Source organism: Metopolophium dirhodum, chromosome 7 (genome assembly GCF_019925205.1).
Source record: "Metopolophium dirhodum isolate CAU chromosome 7, ASM1992520v1, whole genome shotgun sequence".
NCBI classification, from domain to species: domain Eukaryota; kingdom Metazoa; phylum Arthropoda; class Insecta; order Hemiptera; family Aphididae; genus Metopolophium; species Metopolophium dirhodum.
In genome coordinates, this window is record NC_083566.1 from 27,714,948 (window position 1) to 27,736,285 (window position 21,338).

Consider the following 21,338-nt stretch of genomic DNA (forward strand, 5'->3'; position numbering starts at 1 on the left):
ATCTTAATACAAATTTGACAAAAAAACAGTGGAAAAAGCTAAAATATTTTGTAATTTGAGTGCGTACGACCTACGAGAAAAAATAAATTGTCAGCTCACGAGGAAACAATTGTAGTAGTACCAGGTTAGGTACCTACCGAACTTTTGGATTTAGATTTTAATATTTGTACAAAAGCCGTGTCTGAGATCAGATTTTGCGTCGAGATTGATGCGTAGTTCCTACATGTTAAGCAGACGTTCGAAATCAAATTCCACCGAACGTAATCGCATTTCACCGTAATTGGATATTGTGCACGGAAATAGAAAGCTGTGTGGAAATTCCTCAATTTTTCAAGTTATTTAACAAACGTTCACCCGTATGTTGTCGAACATAACCGATTTTACTATATTTCAATGTACACAGAAATATACGGATTACGCTGTGGTTCTTCTTACAGTTAACAATCAAAAACGATTAAATTCTTATCAAAAATATTTTTTCTACATAAATTGAATTCATTACGAAACATAATTTTTGAAATAAATTATATTTGTGTACTATTTTTTAAACTTTTTACTTTTTAGAATGCAAAACAATCTTTTCATGAATGAGGTAACCCGGGAAATGATTGTCTACTACCCCGCTAAACTAAAGTTGTAGCTAACTGCATGATAACTCGTTCGAAATTTGATTTAATATATTATATTTTCGTTCAAAAAAATTAAAAACCTACAAAACGATAATGACAACAAAATAATAAAAAATAAATTATTTTTAAAAACATTATTAATTTTTCAGATAATGAGCAGTGTTTACTGTATATTACAATGTGTTATAAGTCAATTTAAACTGTAACTCATATCGAAAAATAAACAGCAATATTACAGTCCAATTCGGTTTGCTTTCTATTTTATTATTGTTTTGAGTTTTTCTATTCAATCACGTCTGGCTATGGGTAATTATAGGTTAATCAATATCTGACAAAATCGAAAATATTATTCTTATTTCAAACAGTATAAAATACTTTTCAGACATATTTCATTGTCAGACCACAGTCCACAATAATATGGTATCACGCAAGGTTCGTTAGTTTAATTTTTAAAGAATAACAGCAAGTTTTATAACAGTAATATAATTTTTTCTTATTATTTGTCGACAGGTGACCGATGCTGAGGTCGGGCATTCAGCGTCTATCGATTACCTACAAACAATATTAGTGCCGAGTTGGTAATTTATGCGTTCTATGGAAACGGTCTTTGTTTTCATTAATTCTCAGAATAAGCAGTCAGAACAAATGATATGACAATCGATTTTTTTTTTATGTTAATAATTGTCTCTCACCGTGCAGCGTGCACATTACATGAGTTATGTATATTTGTAATTCTTTCGTTTCGTGTCTGTACTTAAAATCGAAATTACATTTGCAGATTTATTTTTAGTCGTATCTGCAGTCTAGTAAACATATAATATTTAAATATAAAAATTTATAGGACAGACTGTAAAAATTTTAATTTGTTTTTTTTCATAGTATAATAGTATATGAAATGATAAATTTAATTAATTATCGAGTTAACCAAAGAGATACATTTTACATTATTTACGGTTATATCTTTGATAGATATATATTTAAAAAAATATATCGATGGATCGAAATAACGATATAACTTATGTCGTAATAAAATACTTAGATAAGTACTTATGAATTATATTTTTTACGTATTAAATAATTTACGTTTACCTACTATTATTACCTTTTTTTACATTGGTTAACGCGTGTCGACACTGTTGTTTAGATGTGTTTAACTACTTTAAATTATTATCGACATGTTATTTATGTATGTAATTAGTTTGATATTACAGGGAACAATTATAATAATCGGTGTTGCACAATTTTTGAACCAATAATTATTAGGAACCAGCTGGTTAGGTTAGGTTAGGTTGTTTCGACGGGGTATCAACAGTTTGACATGTTCGTAGAATGTTATTTTCCTTACTCGTTTTGAATACTGCAATACACAGCAGTTGCCAATTGTTTATACAATATATTTATTTCACAGATGTTTAGCTGATCGTGTATGTTTCTCATTATTTATAATGCATGATAATTGTAATATTCATTATAGAACGGATTGACAATAATAAGTTAGAAACAATTTTTGAGCACAAATGCTTACCTATGTTAAGTATAGGTAATTCAGTAATTTTAAACGTGCATGTTCCAAATTGAATCGCACTTAATTTTACTATTTTTTTTATTAGAAATATACAAACTGTGCCCTAGGGGCACAACATAAATATACGCTACAAGAAGAAAACACGAATAACAAATAAACATGTGAGGGAAAAAGTCATCCAGCGATAACACTACCTTTTGTTCATGAATTGCACTTATAACATAACAATATCACTGTCTGAAAGAAATGTAAACAACCGGTAATGATTGTATATTGTCGTTTTATTAAACATTTTATACTTACACTATAATCACAATAATTTTGTACAATTTCATACCAAATACACATAAATTATTACATATTATATATATTCTTTTTACAATAACTTATAGTGCCTACATCACATCCAATATCTTCACAAGTCCTTAACATTAAGAATATGGTTAACAAAAACATGACATATTACTTAACAATATTTATAATGCAATAATTTAACAACAGTTCATAAAAGTCTATTCAAGTATCTAAGGTTGCAGCAAAATACACATTAATATCAGTTATATCTGAGCTCTTTTTATTTATTTATTTTTATTATTTTAAACTTAGCTTCACTTGTACAATTCGCATATTATTATACTTTGGAGTACAGCTGATTTGTTTTTGATATATGAACACCAATAAATAATAACTATGTACAACACTACAACTAAAAACAATAATCGTATTTATAAAATATAGTTTTAATTATTTATGAGGTAACTGTATACAAAAAAATAATAATAATAATAATAGTAATATAACACAATCATTTTTGACAATAATGTGGTTTTGTAAATAATTTAGTCACACTCGTTATTGAGTAATGACTCGAAAAAATAAAAAAATATACAAACATCATGTATAGGTTGTAATAAAAATTCCTATTAACTATTACATTAAAAACGGACCAAAACGATTAAAAGAAAATAATATATTATGGTTAATCTTTTTGACCATATCATGTAAAGAGTCATTAACGTGGATAATGCCGGGGAATCGTGATTTCGATATTAAATTTATGATAACATGATATTTTTTAACGTTGCGAGTATTACGATACTCTGCGCAGCTGCAGCACAAACAATTATTACAATCGAACATAATCGTGGGATTATACACGGTCGTAAATACAAAATACCCTTTAGGGACTACTATATAAATTTCAGTATCGATATTTGATAAAACACTTAAAACGAATGATAATAATATTACGGAACACACTCACGAGATGAGAAAATATTTATTATAATAAATATACATATACACGACGGAGGGACGTCCGATATAACTTATCAGTTAGCAGTCATCGTCGATAAAAATATAAAATATTGAACGCACAACAATTAACTGGTATATCATCATCGTGCAAATGAATGGTATCAATTAAAAAACAAATAAAAATCAGTGGTCGTGGATGGTTTTGAAAGGGTTTAGGTAAATGTGTTTTATTATCGTTATCACGAGAAACGGCAAAAGGGTTGCAGGGAATAGTGCATCATTTCCTGTACAATTTGTCTACGCCGATTTGTGTCCATTACTTTGAAGCAGTCGAAAAAATAATATAATTATGTAATATATATATATATATCATTATGTATGTATTATATATATAAACACAGAGTTTTACCGGTAATATTGTTATATTTGCGAGAACGGTAGTGTGGAAAACTTAACGAGTTCGCGCACTCGAATATATAATAAATTATTACTAGAATCGTTTGGGCCAAATTTTGTGGCCGTTCCGAATCGTTATTTTTTTTAATACCTATGTTATTGTTATTTTGCGAGGATATAGCGGCGAAAAAGAGTCACGATAACATTATATTTTAATATACATAATGGTTCGAATACATAATAATTCGATAATACAATAATAATAAAAACAAATTAAGTATGTAGGTTGCACTTCAAATTAATAGGTAGTGATAATAATAATAATATGAACGATAATATTATTATAGTGTTGTACTAATAGCGAAAGACGCGAGCAGTGTTGAGAAGAAAAACCGCGAATATTACTCCGTTTCCGTCCGGTCGCCATCCGGACGTCCGTTTCACAGATGCGCCAGGATTTCCATTTCGGTGTCCCGGCACCGGACGTTGGTGGTGTCGTTGTTGGCGCTGGACACGGTCACGATGACCGTGCCCGGAGGGTTGGCGGCCGGCGTGGTCTGCACGATGGTGACCGGACCGCAACCGATGTGATTGCGGTCCGCGGTCTTTTCGTCCACGACGACCGCGATGTTGCGCACGTTGTCGTCGACCGTATCGCCGACAACGATACCGACGTGGTCACCGCCTCCGTCGTCGTCGTCGTCGTCGGTGATCGGCGGCGGCGGCACCTTGTTGTCCACCGCGGCGGCCGTCAACACGCTGCCGCCGCCCACTGCCTCGGACATGGCCGCACTCAGTTGCGACGAGTTGCGGCTGTGGTGGCCGCCGACCGCCGTCGATCCGATAACCACTGCCCCGGCCGTCGGGTCCATCATTAGGTGGCAGCCCGGCCGAATCGTACTGGTCCGCGACCGGTAACTGGGCGGGCCACTGTAGTCGGCGGCCTGGTGGTGGTTGATCTGTAGAGTCGACGGTTGATACAGGTACAGATCGCCCGGATCGCCGCGACAACAGACGTTTTGCCCTCTGTGGAAACACGTTTCGATCAATATAAATATAAGTACACACAAAAATATTCGGGGGGGGGCAGGCTGGGGGGTTCATATTAGTCTTCGTTTTGTAGTTATTGATGATTGATATAAATAAATTGCACATTTATTAATTTTCGGGGTGGGGGCCCCCCGGTTAATTCTCGCCCACCCCCTCTGTATACGTGCCTGATACATTATTATCGGGATTGTCGAATTGCACTTGAGTTAAAAAAAAGGTAATGGTCGAACTGCACTCGGGTTCAAAAAAGGGTGCGAGTAACGTAAACCTAAAAAGTGTAGGAGTTTCAATTGAGCGTGTATAGTTGTACACCCTGCGAAATATAGAGTGTCTCAAGCTCTGTAACAAGGAATTTTACTCGATTTAGTTTTGACCCTGCACAATACGAGATACCTATACCTCATAATATGATGTCAATGATATTAAATTGTTTTAAAATTTTTTTTCTCGAAATCATAGATATTTATCACTTAAACCGTAAATGTTTGGATATTACTTGTATATCGGATGTGTATAATATCAAGTATATGTAGATATATGTAGATAAAAACGACCATGTGATGGTTTAAAATGATATTTCACAAGGACGCTGCGAGTTTACTGTACGGTCTGTACGGATCATAATAATAATTTACAATCGTATATTATAATATTATGTGCGGTATGCGTAATGCGTCAGACATTTAAGAAAATCCACTCGACAATACGACGGTTGTGATAATTTATCGTACGCGTAAATCTCAATAAACAGCGGACGTTTCGTCCTTCAACAATAATAAATAATATTACGTACAAGTGTACGGCGTTTTTTTTTTTTCTGTTTTAACACAAACAATCGTCGAATAATCGAAATCGTGAGACGTCCGTATTATTAATTTATTGTCCGTCGCGCTTACATTCCACGTACATAATATCGTATAAGTAATATTATCAGTGCCGCAACTACCACCAGGGCAAGCAGGGCAAAGCCCTGCCAGAGGGCCCAAATTAATTTTTCAAAGGGGGCCCATAATGGGTGGATCCTATTATTATTTTTCCGGGTTTTTGATTTTGTAAAAATGTATTTTGAATTGAAATATTTTAAATATTAAATATTAAGGAGTTCATAATCGATAAGTAATAATGCGGTAAACATAGACCTTATGCTTAAATAATAATTTAGATTTTAGGCACAAACTATGAAAAGTCTGTGGTATAAGTATAAGGTCTTTGGCGGCAAATCAATTTCACAGATTTATTCTGTGATAAAAGATTAATGATGAAAAAATCACCGATCATCTTGGCGTTGGCTACACTGAATACTTAGTTTGTCTTATAAACCAAAGCATTATTCTGTGACCAAAGTAAGCACCACTAAAGTGCAAAATAAAAATAGAATAAAAATATCTCTTTTGTTTACATTTAGGTACCTACATACAAAATAATAATTCACCAATTATCTTCCGAACTAACCTTTATGGCTTATGCCTCTATGTGTTTTAAATTATTTCAAATTTATAATCACCAAGTTACTACTAGGTACTTTTAATTTTCACTTTTCATTGAATAGTTTGCATTGCTAATAAAAAAATACTTTTATTAATCATTGCTGTTAATACTTTAATACTTGACTTATAAGTTATTTTAATCATATTTACAATGTCAAAATATCTCAGTGGTTCAGCAAAAAGGAAAATGAGAATAAAAAAAGATGAAGAAATAAAGAAGTTGAGAGGTTCATTAAATATGTTTGTAGTAAAAAACAATTTGGATAATGCTGGTAAGTGGTAAATATATATTATTAAATACTGGGTGGTTGTTAAAATTCCTGAAGTTAAGATTTTCTTAAGACGAAGGTCGTTTACTAAAAACTTAGTTTACTATTTACACATTTACCTAGTAATAACATTACATTCTGCATACAACTGTAAATAATATGATGTGAATATGTGATATTTTTTTAAATATTTTAGTTGACAAGTGTGCCAAAAATGTAATTATTAAAACAAATAAAAATACTGATGTGGAATCGTCTGGGACTTGTGATGATACTGAGCCAGACATATTTGATAATCAAGGTAGGAACCTAAATTAAACTTTTCAAAATTATTAAAATTTAAAAATGTAAACTATACAAAAAACTATGAGGATAAACACATCATATTCAATAGGTAGAATAATTTATAATTATGTTGATATTTATTACTTAGTGATTTAAGTATAGTTTTAGCATACTTTTTTTGTTTATAATTTGCAATTTCCATTTGTTGTTTAATTTATTATATTGATATACCTATGTAGGTGCCTAAACTATAGTTGTTCACTTCTTCATAATATTATCATTATAAATTGTTATGAACATTTTAGTTTATTGTATTTTATAAAGTGATTTTTTTGCTTTTAGTCGATAACTTTTCCACCAACTTAATTAGTAAAATAAATGAAAATACTGATTTGGAATCGTCTGTGACTTGTGATGATACTGAGCCAGACATATTTGATAAACCAGGTAGGAACCTAAATTAAACTTTTCAAAATTATTAAAATGTAAAAATGTAAACTAGGTGAAAATGAAAATAATGAAGTAGAATCGTCTGACACTTGTGATGTTACTGAGTCAGGCATATTTGATAAACCAGGTAGGTAAAATATATTTCTCAAAATACCTATAGTTTTCTTAAAACTTAAACTAAACTGAATAAATTAATAATCATAATAATTACATCTATTTCAATTGATATTAAATGTAAAAAGATATTCATATAGCTGTTAAACAGTTTTGATATTCATTACCTATCTTATAATATGTATAGTAAATTTTGTTTTATTTATAGGTTTAGATTTAACAAATGATTATCCAACTGACCGTGGACATTTTAAAGAGTTTGATACTGTAAAATCTGATTTGAAGAGAAGTATTTTATTGCATGGACCATGTAAACCAACCAACATAGAATTTCCCTATAGCCCTGATGGAAAAGGCATCCTTAGACGTTTTTCAGCACAGTTTTATCACAAAACTACAAATACAGGACTATGTATACCCAGAATATGGTTATGCTATTCAGTCATTTTAGATTGTGCATACTGTGAAGTATGTTGGCTTTTCGCTGATAGGCAAAATAGAAATTTTAAAATAAATTGGATATTAGGAATTAATGATTGGCACCATATTGGAGAAAAAATTGGAGCACATGAAATTTCTCAACAACATATTCAAGCCACTGAAGTCCGAGTACGCTGGTTAAAAAACGAAACTATAGACAAACATATGGAAGATAAAATTATTAAAGAAGCTAGTTTTTGGAGAAATGTTTTAATTAGATTAGTCAAAATTATTTTATTTTTAACTGCGGGGAATACTGCTCTCCGAGGAAACGAAAACAGTAAAACTAAAATAAATAATACAGAAGGAAACTTTATCAGGACTGTAAGGCTAATGGCAGATTTTGATCCTGTTTTAAATAATCTATTGAATAATGAAAATAATAAAATAAAATACCTGAGTTGGAAAATTCAAAATGAATTAATTCATTTATTATCCTCAGAAGTATTAAATATATTAGCAAACGAAGTAAAAAGATCTAAATATTATTCAATAATAGTAGATTCGACACAAGATATAACAAAAATTGATCAATTGAGTGTTATACTGCGTTATGTTGTTTTAAACTATGAAACAAAATCATTTGAAGTAAAAGAATCTTTTTTTGGGTTTTTTGAATTAGAGAACCATGGCTCAAAGGATTATGAAAATCTTATTTATGATGTGTTGAAAAAGTACAATTTAGACATCCAAAATTGTCGTGGCCAGGGTTATGATGGTGCAGCAGTAATGAGTGGAGCTTATTCAGGAGTGCAACAAAGAATATCTTCTACCGTGTCGAATGCACATTATGTACATTGCTGCGCACATAACCTTAACTTGGTGATTTGTGATGCAGCCAAATCGACGCAAGTTGCAACTAACTTTTTTACAACATTACAAACTATATTCAATTTTTTTAGTTCTAGTTGTCCTAGATGGGCATCACTTGCATTTGGTGATGACACTGCCAAAACAATTAGACTTAAAGTATTAAAAAAAGTTTGTCCTACTCGCTGGGAGGCTAGGCATTCATCAGTATCAGCATTAAAACAAAGGTATATAGAAGTTATAAAATCATTAACATATATGAGTTTATCAAGTAGTAAAGTAGATGAAAAACATATGGCAATTTCAATTAAAAAAAAAATAGAATCTTTTGAATTTTTACTTATGTTATGTTTGTGGGAACGAGTATTGCGTCCTTTGCATGGTATCTCTAAACTTTTGCAGAAGCAAGACATTGACCTCCAGAAAGCATTAGATAGATTGACTGATGCCTATACTTGTATGCAGCAACTAAGGAATGACTATTGTAGTGTAGTTGAAAATGCAAGCAACCTGGCAATTAAATGGGGTATTCCAACTGATGACAAAGTGGTTTGCCAAAAAAAAGCAAGGTTGTTTTTTGATGAAGTAGATGGTGACAGACGAATGAATATCACACAAGATAATTTTAAAATAAAAGTATTTTTACCAGTTGTTGACACAATAATATGTCAACTTAAAGATCGATTTAAAGGTTTACATAACGTTTGTAGTATTTTCAATTTTTTGAAACCTCAAACACTTTTAGGACCAGATGAAATTACTATTAAAGGATCATATGACTTTATTCAAATGTATCAATCAGATATAAGTTCTGATTTAACAAGTCAACTGCTATCAATCAAAGAAATTATAAAAAATAAAAATTTGAATAGTATCCAAGCACTGGCCTCATTTATTCTCGAAAACGACTTTGCTACAAGTTACTCTGATGTATTAGGAGCATGTATAATTTATTTGACATTGCCAGTAACGGTTGCAACAGCAGAAAGGTCTTTTTCAAAACTTAAAATAATAAAAAGCTATTTAAGGAATTCAACTGGACAAGAACGACTGTCCAATATTTCAGTTTTAACCCTACAATGCATGATTTTTTTTTTTTTTTTTTTAATAAATTTTTTTATCATAATTATACCTACAAATGAACGGAAAAATATTTAAAAAAATATAAATCATTTTTTTACTTAGAAATAGATGAGATTATAGTTTGTTGCCATATGGCAACACTATGCATTTAAGGTACGCATTTTTTTAAAATATCATTTTTTTATTTTATTAATAAAAATAAGTAAATAAGTAAATAACAATAAACCTGTATTTGGTATAAATCAAATAAAATTAAAAATTACATCTTGTAAATCAAATAAAATTAAAAATTACATCTTGTAAATAATCAAAATTTAAAAATTTAGAACCTTATATTATAATATAATAAACAGAAGCTACGTTGTATGCCACAGTGTAAAGCACTCTAACCCTTTTCCACAACACAAACTAACATTACACTTTCCACATTTTGAAAATGTAAATCCTTTGCAACCAGGTTTCTTGCACCTAGTTTTTTTCTGATTGGGAACTGGCCAATGGTCATATCTATCGGTCCTAATTTCTTTTGGTGGTGCCTTTTCTTTTTGTTTTGTACCTAATTTTCCTTTTTTTATTATACCTATTTCAATATCAGTTGATGGGCGTCCTCGTTTTGGCGTATTATTTTCACCAAGTTTACACAAAGTTATGGCAATAATTTCTTTGTCAACTAATTTTTTGTTCATGGTGGATATATAACTTAATAATTATATAACTTACAAGTTACAAGTTCTTCTGTAGTTCTCTGTTTTTCGTTGTTCATTCAGGTAAAAAAAAAAACGTATGAAATGAATCAAAATAAAGTGATAACACAATATAAATGTGTTTACGTCGATAACCGTGGTTTACGTTTATTGAATGCATAGTGTTGCTGTCTGGCAACAAAGTCAAAAACAGGTATTTTACAAAATTGCGAATCGACAACTGTTCCACAACCAAACCATCGTGTCAATTACAGTGTCGCCAACATAAAAATATTTTTTTAAACGTTACTAGGTTAATATACTTTGATATTTCATCGTTTGAAGTGATATGTTTTATCAAAATATAAGTGATTTCTAAATATGTGTTGCACATTAACATTTATACGTAAAATAAAACAAGCATCTATATCAATTGTTCTACTTATATTTTAGTTTGATTGTTTACAACTTTTCAAAGATATTCATGCGTATATTATACTATTTACTATTTACGTATACTATTTTACATCAATACAAACAGATTGTTGCCAGTGGGCAACACTATGCATTGTAGGGTTAAATATCGAACAGCGTCGTACAAAAGAAATTGATATGGACAAAATATTAACAAATTTTTCAAATATGAAAGCAAGAAAAATGAAATTTGATTAAGTATGAATTAATATATTGTTAAGTTTATTAAAATTATTTAAATATATAACATAAAATATATAAATACAGATATCATTTCCACAGAAACATAGAATACAATAGTTTTACAAAATAATAATCATTTATCATACCTTTTAATTTTATCAAAAAAAAAAATTTCTAGCAGCATTTTATATTATTATGTACCCTCTATAGTTGTAGGGCCCGAAATTTAATTTTGCCCTGGGGCCCTAAATTACTAAGTTGCGGCACTGAATATTATCATCCATCGTTGGCATAGCACGATGATAATATGCAATTCACGGCGTTTGGACAGTAATGTTTTGACGGTACGTCGTTTTTAATTTATAATCCTCACCTTATCAGCGTGCCGGGTTGCGACCTGTACGTCGGCGGCGGCGATGCCGTGACGGGCGGCATGTTTGTCTGCCTGTCCAACAGCAACAGCCTCAGTCGGTACTCTTGCATGGACGCCTGGTAGGAAGGTGGTGGAGCTCTGTACTCGAACTCGGGATACATCATGGCTGTGCGACAAAGAATTGTAACTAATTAAAGATATATCGAGAAAACGGAGTCAGCTCGTTTCACGGTAGCTGTATTTTAGTGTACTATATTATAATATGTGTCTCCGGAATGTTTTCGAGACTTACCCGCGTAGGGATGATGCGGTCGTCCATAGGATGGCGGCAGTCTGGGTACGAACCGCCGGTTGGCTTCGGCCGCGTCGTCCAAAGACCGGCCCAGCCCGAACACCGCTCCGCACGACGACGCTTCTTGACCGGCCGTCAAGCGCCACGCTATACCACTGATGGCCACTAGAATGACACCGACACCTGCGAAACAAAAGGAAAATTATTATCATTTGCAATTCATCGTCCTGATTATCTAATCTAATTGCGGTCATTTAAAAAATATAACCCCCCCCCCCCCTACTCACCTCACATGATAATATTATGTACTATTAAGTCAGTCGTTTAAAAGCGGCTGTACGTACTAAATACAACTATACCGTGGTTGCGCTTTTACCGCGCACCGAAAAACAAATTTAGAATTGTATTACATTGGTAGTGAGTTTTAAAGTTTTATATTATCGTGCGTATAAAGTACAAACCTACCTACCCTAACCTAAAATAACCTATATGCACACCTATATGAAAAATATAACGAACTGCAGTAAACGATATAATAGTATCTTGGTATATTATAGTATACTAGACATACTAGGTATATTATTGTTTTTTTTATCGGTAAAGAGCGTTTAAGCGATTAGAAATTATTATTTCCCTTAAGAGGATGTCAGCGCACTATTGGTTTTCTCGCTCTGGCCCACGCGCAACAGAGACAAAACGCATTTGCGCAGAATCGTTTTTTCTATGTTTTTAAGTAATCTTAAATTAAAATCACCCATTACAAAAAAGATAGAAAATAACATTTTTGAGGGAATGTCATATCGATTTCTCTAAATATTGTTTCAAAACAATTTAAACATCATTTAAATTTACAAAATTTTTTTGTTTATTTTGAAACTCAAATACAAAGTCAAATAACAATAAAATCTAAAATCCATATGACATTCCCTCAAAAATATTATTCTCTATTTTTTTTGTAATGGGTGATTTTACTCTAAGATTACTTGAAAACATAGAAAAAACGATTCTGTGCAAATGCGTTTTGTCTATGCTGCGCGTGGGTCAAAGAGAGAAAACAAATAGTGCGCTAACATCCCCTTAAGTGATTTTTCGGCATTTGCCACGGGCCAAATATTTGTCTAGTCGTTCGAGCTTATACATTACGATTTACGATTACTTAAACGTTGGTTAACATTTCGTGATATCTATCGATAAAGGGCTACGCCGTCGTTATTATATTGTACATTGTACGTCATTTGATTTCCCGTCCACTGCACGCCTACACAGGCCAATAAATTGTAATATGTCGTATATACGCGTCTAATAAACAAAAAAAGTTTAATTTTTGTTTAAGTGATTCCATTTCATTACGGGGCCAGACGTTATTATGTTGTGCATTAACGACGACAGGGCATGTTCAAAGTTAATGATTTTGAACATGCGAAAAGGGGACCTTTGTATATTACATACGGTTATTACTATACCTATATATGCCCGATATACCGACTTTATGTATACGCTTACGACGTGGTAGGTAACGTAGTCGAAACTTAGACTCGTGTAATTTATATATATTTTGATGAACACCGAGCGTGTGTGTGCCTATGTGTGGGGGTGGCAGGGTTGAGTATTTAAACAGTAAACCCATTCGTATCGCGATGACGATGGAGCGACTGAATTTTTTATTTAAATTAACAACACGAATGGTTTTCACAATACTTCTACAATACTATTATTTGTATTATCTATACATTACTAACTTTATTATATTTCTTAAATATAAAATATTCGACATTAGAATCACCAATAATGGCAAATATGTCCGAGTGAAAAAAAAGATTATTCGGATATTGTATAGGGAACGCTACGTATTCGATGAACCCACATAGTTACCCACATATTTTGTTAAAAAATACTGGGAAATTGAAAAAAAAACCACCCATAGTATAATATACAATTTGCGATGAATTTTTGATCTAAAGCAAATCATCTTAAATTTTCAGTGTTTCATATATACAAATGATGCCTTAATAAAAAGCTTGAACCAAACAGTGTAAAAAATAAACAAGGTTCGCCGAGGTAAAATATATTCTCGTTAATATATCGTTTAATTATTTATTGCAAATCATGTACATTACTACCTATTGAAGTGTAGTTACCGTTGGTGTTTACCGTTTATATTATATTGAAACGCGTTTTAATAGACTTCTGACAAACCGCTGGCTTCACTCGTTCGAGGAAGTTTAATTAAAACTTTTGGGTTTTCGAAAATTAAACAACACGTTTACTCAACTTGACATGCTGCGGCGACTCAAGGAAGTGTAAATTAATTATCACCCCATCGATTGTTGACAATGCTCTCCGTCTCTTTTATATACGTAGCATCTATATATAAAACAGCGAACGGTTTTCGAGGGACGCGAAAAAAAAACATAATTGAGAGAGAGACTGGTGATTTTTTTCGATTCGAGTGTGTGTACAGCACGTCGCGGCGATAATATAAAAACAACCCTCGCACCAAGGATGGATGTTAAAGTATAACATTTAAAAGGGAAGTGCAGTTAGAGGACTCATTACGAGTCCTTTGTCCAGAGTAATGCCGACACAAGGTGGGAGGGATATAATAACCCATTTTCAAAAGCCACTAGAATTAAAAATACTAATAATTTAGATTGTATAATTAAATTCGGTTTTGTACTTCACACAAACATTTTTAACGCGCTCAATTGTGAGCATATTTTTTTATTTTCATATAAACTGGGTATAATAACACAACATAAAATACCCTACCTTACGTTAATCTATATCATTTATTATATTATATTGTATTACGCCAATTATATAAATCTTTTTTATTAGCAATAACTGATGTTATTTACATAGTTTGTTAATTTGTATTGATTCGTATGCAACCCGGATATGTACCTGGAGCTTTTAAATAAAAATAACAAATATTATATTATGCACAACAAGTATTTTAAATAGCAAGTACTTTCTTTGTAATATAACCATTTATCCAATTGAATAAAATATGTAAAATAATATTAATATATTATATAAGATTTATATTTAGCCCACAAAGAAATACGAACCATTGTTATATTATAGATTAAATTAGTATTGTTAATATAACATTAAAAATTTAAAAACACTTAGGAGATGTTGTAATATTAATTTACATTATTCATAATAATTAGTACGAGTCAATCATAGCTAGTAATAGGTATTTATAAAATATTGATGTTAATTATGAATAATTCTATAAAAGTATAAACTTTTTGTTATTTTAAAATATTTTTTATATATAATAACAATTTCTACCAAACAAAAGTATCACTAATGGGTGGCTGCTCTCCTCAAATGTTCATCACTAAGTATAATCTATTGTAAACTGTTTTTTTTATGTATATTTATATTTTAAAACCTTATATTTTGTCATTACTGTATCATATTTACTTATTGTGCCTTACTGTACAAATTGTAAATTTCCTTATAAAAAAAAATGAAATAATAAATAATTTTATAATCTACCTAACCTACCTATTAATATACTAAATGAACTATGGATAATCATTATTACATCTTATAATCAGTAGGTAGTTCGATTAAATAAACAGGTTCTATAATGTTCCTTTATATCAATAGGTAGAATGTATATTGTATTTGTATACCCACTAGAATTGCGTAACAAATATTTTTAAAAGTAAAATCTCTTCAATAATAATTCAGACAAACGTTTGGATATACTTAGAATCAAAAATATGAAAGTTTATGATTGAAACACTGAAAGTAAAACAATTTTAAAATTAGCTATTGATATAAAATATTATCAAAACATTTTTATAAAAGCATTTCATTCAATGAAATAAAGTATACACCTTAAAAATGTTTATAAATATGAAATACAATTTTTTTTAAATAAATAGAAAACTTGAAAAAAATGTTAAATAAAACAGTATTGAAATGAATGAATTCAGTTTATAGCTAAAACCATCGCGTTTTATTTAAAGAGATTTAGTTCATTTATAAAAAAAAGGTTTGAATACTATCCGTACATAAGAATATATTGCAGACTTATATTTTATAAAATAAGGTTTCATGATAAACTATTATAATTAAGGGCGCATATTATTTATTATCCGTTTGACGTATGCGTAACAATAATAAATAACTGAGGGAAATGACGGAACTCCTACATGATTATAACAATATAATTCTTTTTCCGTATCGCGTTTCGAATATTTACACGTGGGAATGAAGTTTCAGTGAATATTATTGCATTTTCAACGAATAATCATAATAATATTATGATAATGATATACGATCACGATACACACGTGGATACTGTATAATAATGTGGACTAGTTAAAGGGAAAATAATGTATTATATTTATTTGCATACAGTTTCGATATTTTACTCTTTTAAAAAATAAAAATAGAAAAAATTGAAAAAATTGAAAGCTTAAATCTTGTCGCTCGACGAAAACCATTTGCATATAAATACGATACCGGCGCTATCTGCTCTCTCACTCTCTCTCTTTCACTCACTCGCGCGCGACCGAGTCAATTATGTTTCATTGGTATTCATTAGGCGTCTCCTATAAGGAATCGGAAACGCGCGTATCTCTTCGTTTACGGAGTGAAAAAAAATCTATTTCTCGAGACGATGATGGCCGTATATATACATGTATATTTTATACTCGTCGGATATACCTCTGCACGTTTTAAAAGCTTCGCGGGTAGTGGATTTTCCGGTGTTTGCGATTCGCTCTCCCTACAGCTGCAGTGCGCTTCAATATTATATTATACAATGCCCACGTCGCAGACGAGTAGTGGTTAGTAAGTAGGTATATTAGGTGGTACCCTCAACACGCTGTCGCACATACCGCGAGTCGCGGCAGCGTGTGAAATTGGATAATTGCGGAAATATTATCCGCAGAATCTTTTATGTTGTATGTATTTTTTTTTAAACATTTTTTTTTTCCGCCCGAAAATAACGAACGATTCTTTCTCTTTCTCTCAACCGCGTTCGGAGACAACGCACCTACGTACAAAACAAAACAAAAACCTAAGGCCAAAAAGCAAGAAAAAAAAATCTCCGCGTAACGAAAACGCCGCTTTATATATTATCATCATTATTATTGTACACTGTCACAAACGTTTTCGTTCTCTACACACGCGTACTGAGCGTATAGTACCTATACTTAAATAATATATTATAATAACATATCGCGTGTACACAATACGCGTATATTATATTATTGTTATTATGGTTGCAGATGAACAAAAACCCCAAAGAATATCGCACGGACACGCGTTCAATGACTGCTGCAGTGTAAGATTTTTTTGTGTTTCTCACTTCTTGTTTCGGTATATACATATTATAATATTATTTTACACGCGTCATGCGCGGTGTCATTATGACGTTTCGCCGTTTCGGTGTAGCTCGCGCGCTTCGTTGTTTCATACATATAATATTAATATTTTTCAAAAGTGGTTTTTCGTCTTTGAAACAACCCATAATGATAGGTCCTACGCGCGAGTTGGTACACACATAATAATAATAATAATAATGATAATATTAATAATATGATATCATTGCGCCGTGGCTGCCTGGCGGCGCGGCGTTCATGCAAGGTCGACCGCAAGAACGTGCATTCGTTAAGACGAGGAGCCCCTCCCCAGAACCATCGACTTCGTACACTGCCCCGTTCAATGACGGTACGGGGTGCGTGGTTATATTATATACGCGCGGGGGCGGATCGAGGAATGAACATAATATGGTAATGGGATGGCCGGAGGGGTGAGTGGAAACAAAATATGATACGCTGCATCGTCGTATAAATAATTAATGATAACGAAATACTCGTATAGTTTTGAAAGCGATAAACCTTCTTACACATGTCGTGTACACGAGATTACAGGTACACCTACATGCGCAGACTTCAATTTCTGGTCGAGTCTGGGAAATTATAGTGCCCTAATATTTGGACAGCGTGTGTTGATGTATTAACCTATTAATATCTATAGTACTATATAGTTATTGTTATTTGTATAAAGGTATAATGTTTTTGTTAAATGAATAAATTGTATGCAGTGGTACACACAAATATTTTTGATTTTATTATACTTTCACGACGAATACAATTTCCATGATCCCCACGAACATATAATTATTATGAAATATATACGCACATTTTACCATGCCCCTAAAAAGTTTCGGGTCGAACCTGGGCTTGACCGTCTCGCCCCGTGCGCACGCCTATGCCTACGTGATAGTACGCGCTTGCAGACGATTTGGCAGGTCAAGGTTTATAGATAAAGGTATTCTCTACAAACTTTGATGACGGGTGCACACCGTTACGTGGAAAATCAAATATTCAATCCAGTAACAGTACACTTTTCGTAGGTAAGTATACAGATCTTCGACAAGCAATTCCCGGAAACTATTCCACCGCCGGTCGAGGTCTTTGTCGTTCATCGTTTTCGTTCGTGTATAGATAGACACATTACCTAAACCCATAAACCAGGGTCGGCCCCAGACCCATTTTCAGCGAAAACTTAATGTCTCCGCTCTGTCTTTGCATAGTGAATAGTTTTAAATTGCGTTTTAAAATATACACATTATTTATTTGTATACATATGTTTTAATAGGACGTCGTACCCGCTGTGTTATCTCTGTCTTACTAATTACTAACGCATATCGTAGTGAATTTTAGGTTCAGAATAATAAACCATTTTACTCTGTTATTTTTAATATTATTATGAGATAACGTTTACCGGTTTTTAAAATTTGAAGGTAAAAATACTATTTAGGGCCCCTCTTAAAGCCTTTAATTTTGCAGAGTTATTTCTTTGTAAGTACCTATTTACAGATTTAAAATGATCACAACTTGTTTTAAAATTGCAATATAAAAAAATCGTAGGTACGAGTGGCCCTAAATAATATTCTAACCTTTAAATTTGTGTAACAGGTAAAAAACTAAAAACAATAATAGAGTGAAATGGATTATTTTGAACGTTAATGTGCAGTGTTGTGTGTTAATTAGACGGGGGAAACACGTGCGAGTTATGACGCCATTTCAAGAAGTTATAGATAGGCACTTTTAATCACATATTAAAACAAGAAAATATTATAATATACATTTATTAAAATATAACTATTTAACCAGTTAATAGTAATGAGTATCAGAGTATGTATATTGTATAATATGCATTAATTATTTATATACTACTATTATAGCTGTCCCGCCTTGCATTTCCCATACCAAAGATTTGTTAATTTTATAAATAAATTTGTAAAAAAATGTATATGAAATATTTCTACTTATTATAATAGTAATTATAATATGTAACCAGTAGCCAACCTATAAATAAACAAAAAAAATATTCTTTTTTTCCGTGAGCCAAAAACTAAATTCACGTTTGACCACCTGCCCTTTAGCTGCATATAGGGGTTGAAAAAATAAGCTATAAGCACCCTCCAAGTCCAAGGAATCTTATTGATATCATACTTTCATTGAAAACGGTCCAGTAGTTTTTGAGTCTCTAGCTAACAAACAGATATATAGATAAACATCCATTTTTTATATATTATAATATACATATAGATTTATTTAATATTACATAACGTATTTATTAGAAACCGTTCGGTTACATAAAAATGAACTATAAAAAACGACGACATTTTTTTTAAAAATCTACAAAGTACTATGTGAGGGGGCTGTCCCCTTCTTCCTAGGTTCCCCTCCCGAAGACGCCCCGCCCGTTGGACAACGAAAATCGCAGAGTAAGCAGATTGAGTATTATTGTATGACGTTTCATCGCATGTAATTAAAGGCGCTTGAGTTTAAGTTCGGAGAGCACACGTCATGTGCGTGCGCGACCTCAACATGGTATCCGCGTGGATTCTTACGACCTGACCCGGTTTTGTTTTGTCAACAATATCCACGCCATATCTGGAAGATCGCTTTTAATGGCGTCGTCGTTTTGAAATCTCGCACGAGTATTGTAGTAATAATAATATCATACACGGACCGAGCGAGTGGACGTGCAGCTCAGCAGTCGGCTGACACTGTATTATAAGTTATAACTATTAGTCTGCACAGCTAATTGTCGCCTGACAGTGACATTTATTTAGCGGCTTCACGAAACCGTCCTAATCGTGATGCAAAGTAATTTGTTTTGTAAATCTGCGCACATGACCTTTTCTGATTCTAATCTGGTGCATAGCGCGTCTGACCTAATTGACATTTGACTCCCAGATGATTACAATAATATAATGTAATATAATATACATCTATGATACGTTAATATTGTTAAATAATAATTAATTTACTGTTATCATCGGTAAAATCTGTGTCGTAGAGCCAACGCCATTAACGATTATGATCGACTGGTTACAGTTTCTGTATAGTTTAAATTCTAATTGAAAATTAAATTGCACATACAATATAATATATTTACATATTTTAATTTAATGTATTCCATGTTTATCTTGATGTATTATTGTAGTAGATTTGTACGGTTCGAGATGTTTCGATGAGTTTCAAAATGTCCACTTCAACTTATACTATATACGTGTTATTATTACTAATTATCATTATGTTGGCGATAAAACTGTTTTTGAAATGCGTATATTCTAATATTTGAAAAAATATGAAAGTACTGATTTGATTTTTCTTGCAAGAATTTTTTCATTCAATACGGATTATGGATAATAACGTTTTTCCAACTAAAAAAATGGTTGTAGGTTATAGTTAGAATAATAATTTAATAGTTTAATAATTTTAGGAAATAGTGAAGTTTAACACAATAATGAGAGAAAATGTTTAATTGGCGTTTGTATAGGTTATAGTTTTGGGTTTGTGATACATTTTTTCGAATGTATTATTGATACCTAGATATTGAAAAATTGATTATTCCTTCGGTAAACATCGAACGTAATACTAATAAATTATTTCAAGTTAGTATGTACCTATATAATATTATTTACGAGAAAATGAAATGTTTCATACCACATTTCAGGATCTAAGTATTTAACCTTAGGTAATAACTAATAAGCAATAACTAAACTAGATGTTCAGGCATATAATTGATATGATATATATGAGATACTGCATATGATACAAACTATCACACACACGCGTGGTTAAAATAATTGGCACCAAGATGAGAAAAAAAGCGAATTAATTACAAAATTATAATTCACCACAATAAATTAAGATAATAATACCTAATGCTTTACAACTATAATTTATACGTGGAACATTGGACCAGATATTATACAAGACTAACGATTTCCAAGAGAAATGAGCGTATAAATATAAGTTGTTTCAGAAATTCGGAGAGAAAATACGAATTGGAATTTATATTTTATATTGTTCGAGGGTGTAACAATTTAATGACCGAATTTAAATTGCTGCAATAAAGAATTTTACCCCTCTGCGCAAGCCTATAAATGATTTAAACAGATTTCAAAATTCTTTTTTTGTATCCCGAAAATTTAAACTTAATAAG

General features: G+C 31.8%; 2 protein-coding genes across 2 annotated transcripts in view; one reads left to right on the forward strand and one right to left on the reverse strand.

Moving 5' to 3' along the window:
* Positions 1-2,414: 2,414 nt before the first annotated feature.
* The window catches only part of LOC132948175 (uncharacterized), a 239,878-nt gene continuing 220,954 nt past the window's right edge, over positions 2,415-21,338 (reverse strand). The window contains exons 6-8 of the mRNA XM_061018530.1: positions 11,841-12,023; positions 11,549-11,714; positions 2,415-4,833 (exon numbers count right to left, since the gene is read on the reverse strand). Coding sequence (XP_060874513.1) covers positions 4,248-4,833; positions 11,549-11,714; positions 11,841-12,023 — 935 coding nt within the window. The 3' untranslated portion in view covers positions 2,415-4,247. The remainder of the gene's footprint in view (positions 4,834-11,548; positions 11,715-11,840; positions 12,024-21,338) is intronic.
* Positions 5,309-10,548, forward strand: LOC132948176 (zinc finger MYM-type protein 1-like). The gene is made up of 5 exons (XM_061018532.1): positions 5,309-6,616; positions 6,810-6,914; positions 7,241-7,345; positions 7,401-7,475; positions 7,671-10,548. The coding sequence occupies exons 1-5, from the start codon at positions 6,496-6,498 to the stop codon at positions 9,908-9,910; spliced, it is 2,646 nt and encodes an 881-aa protein (XP_060874515.1). The 5' UTR covers positions 5,309-6,495; the 3' UTR covers positions 9,911-10,548.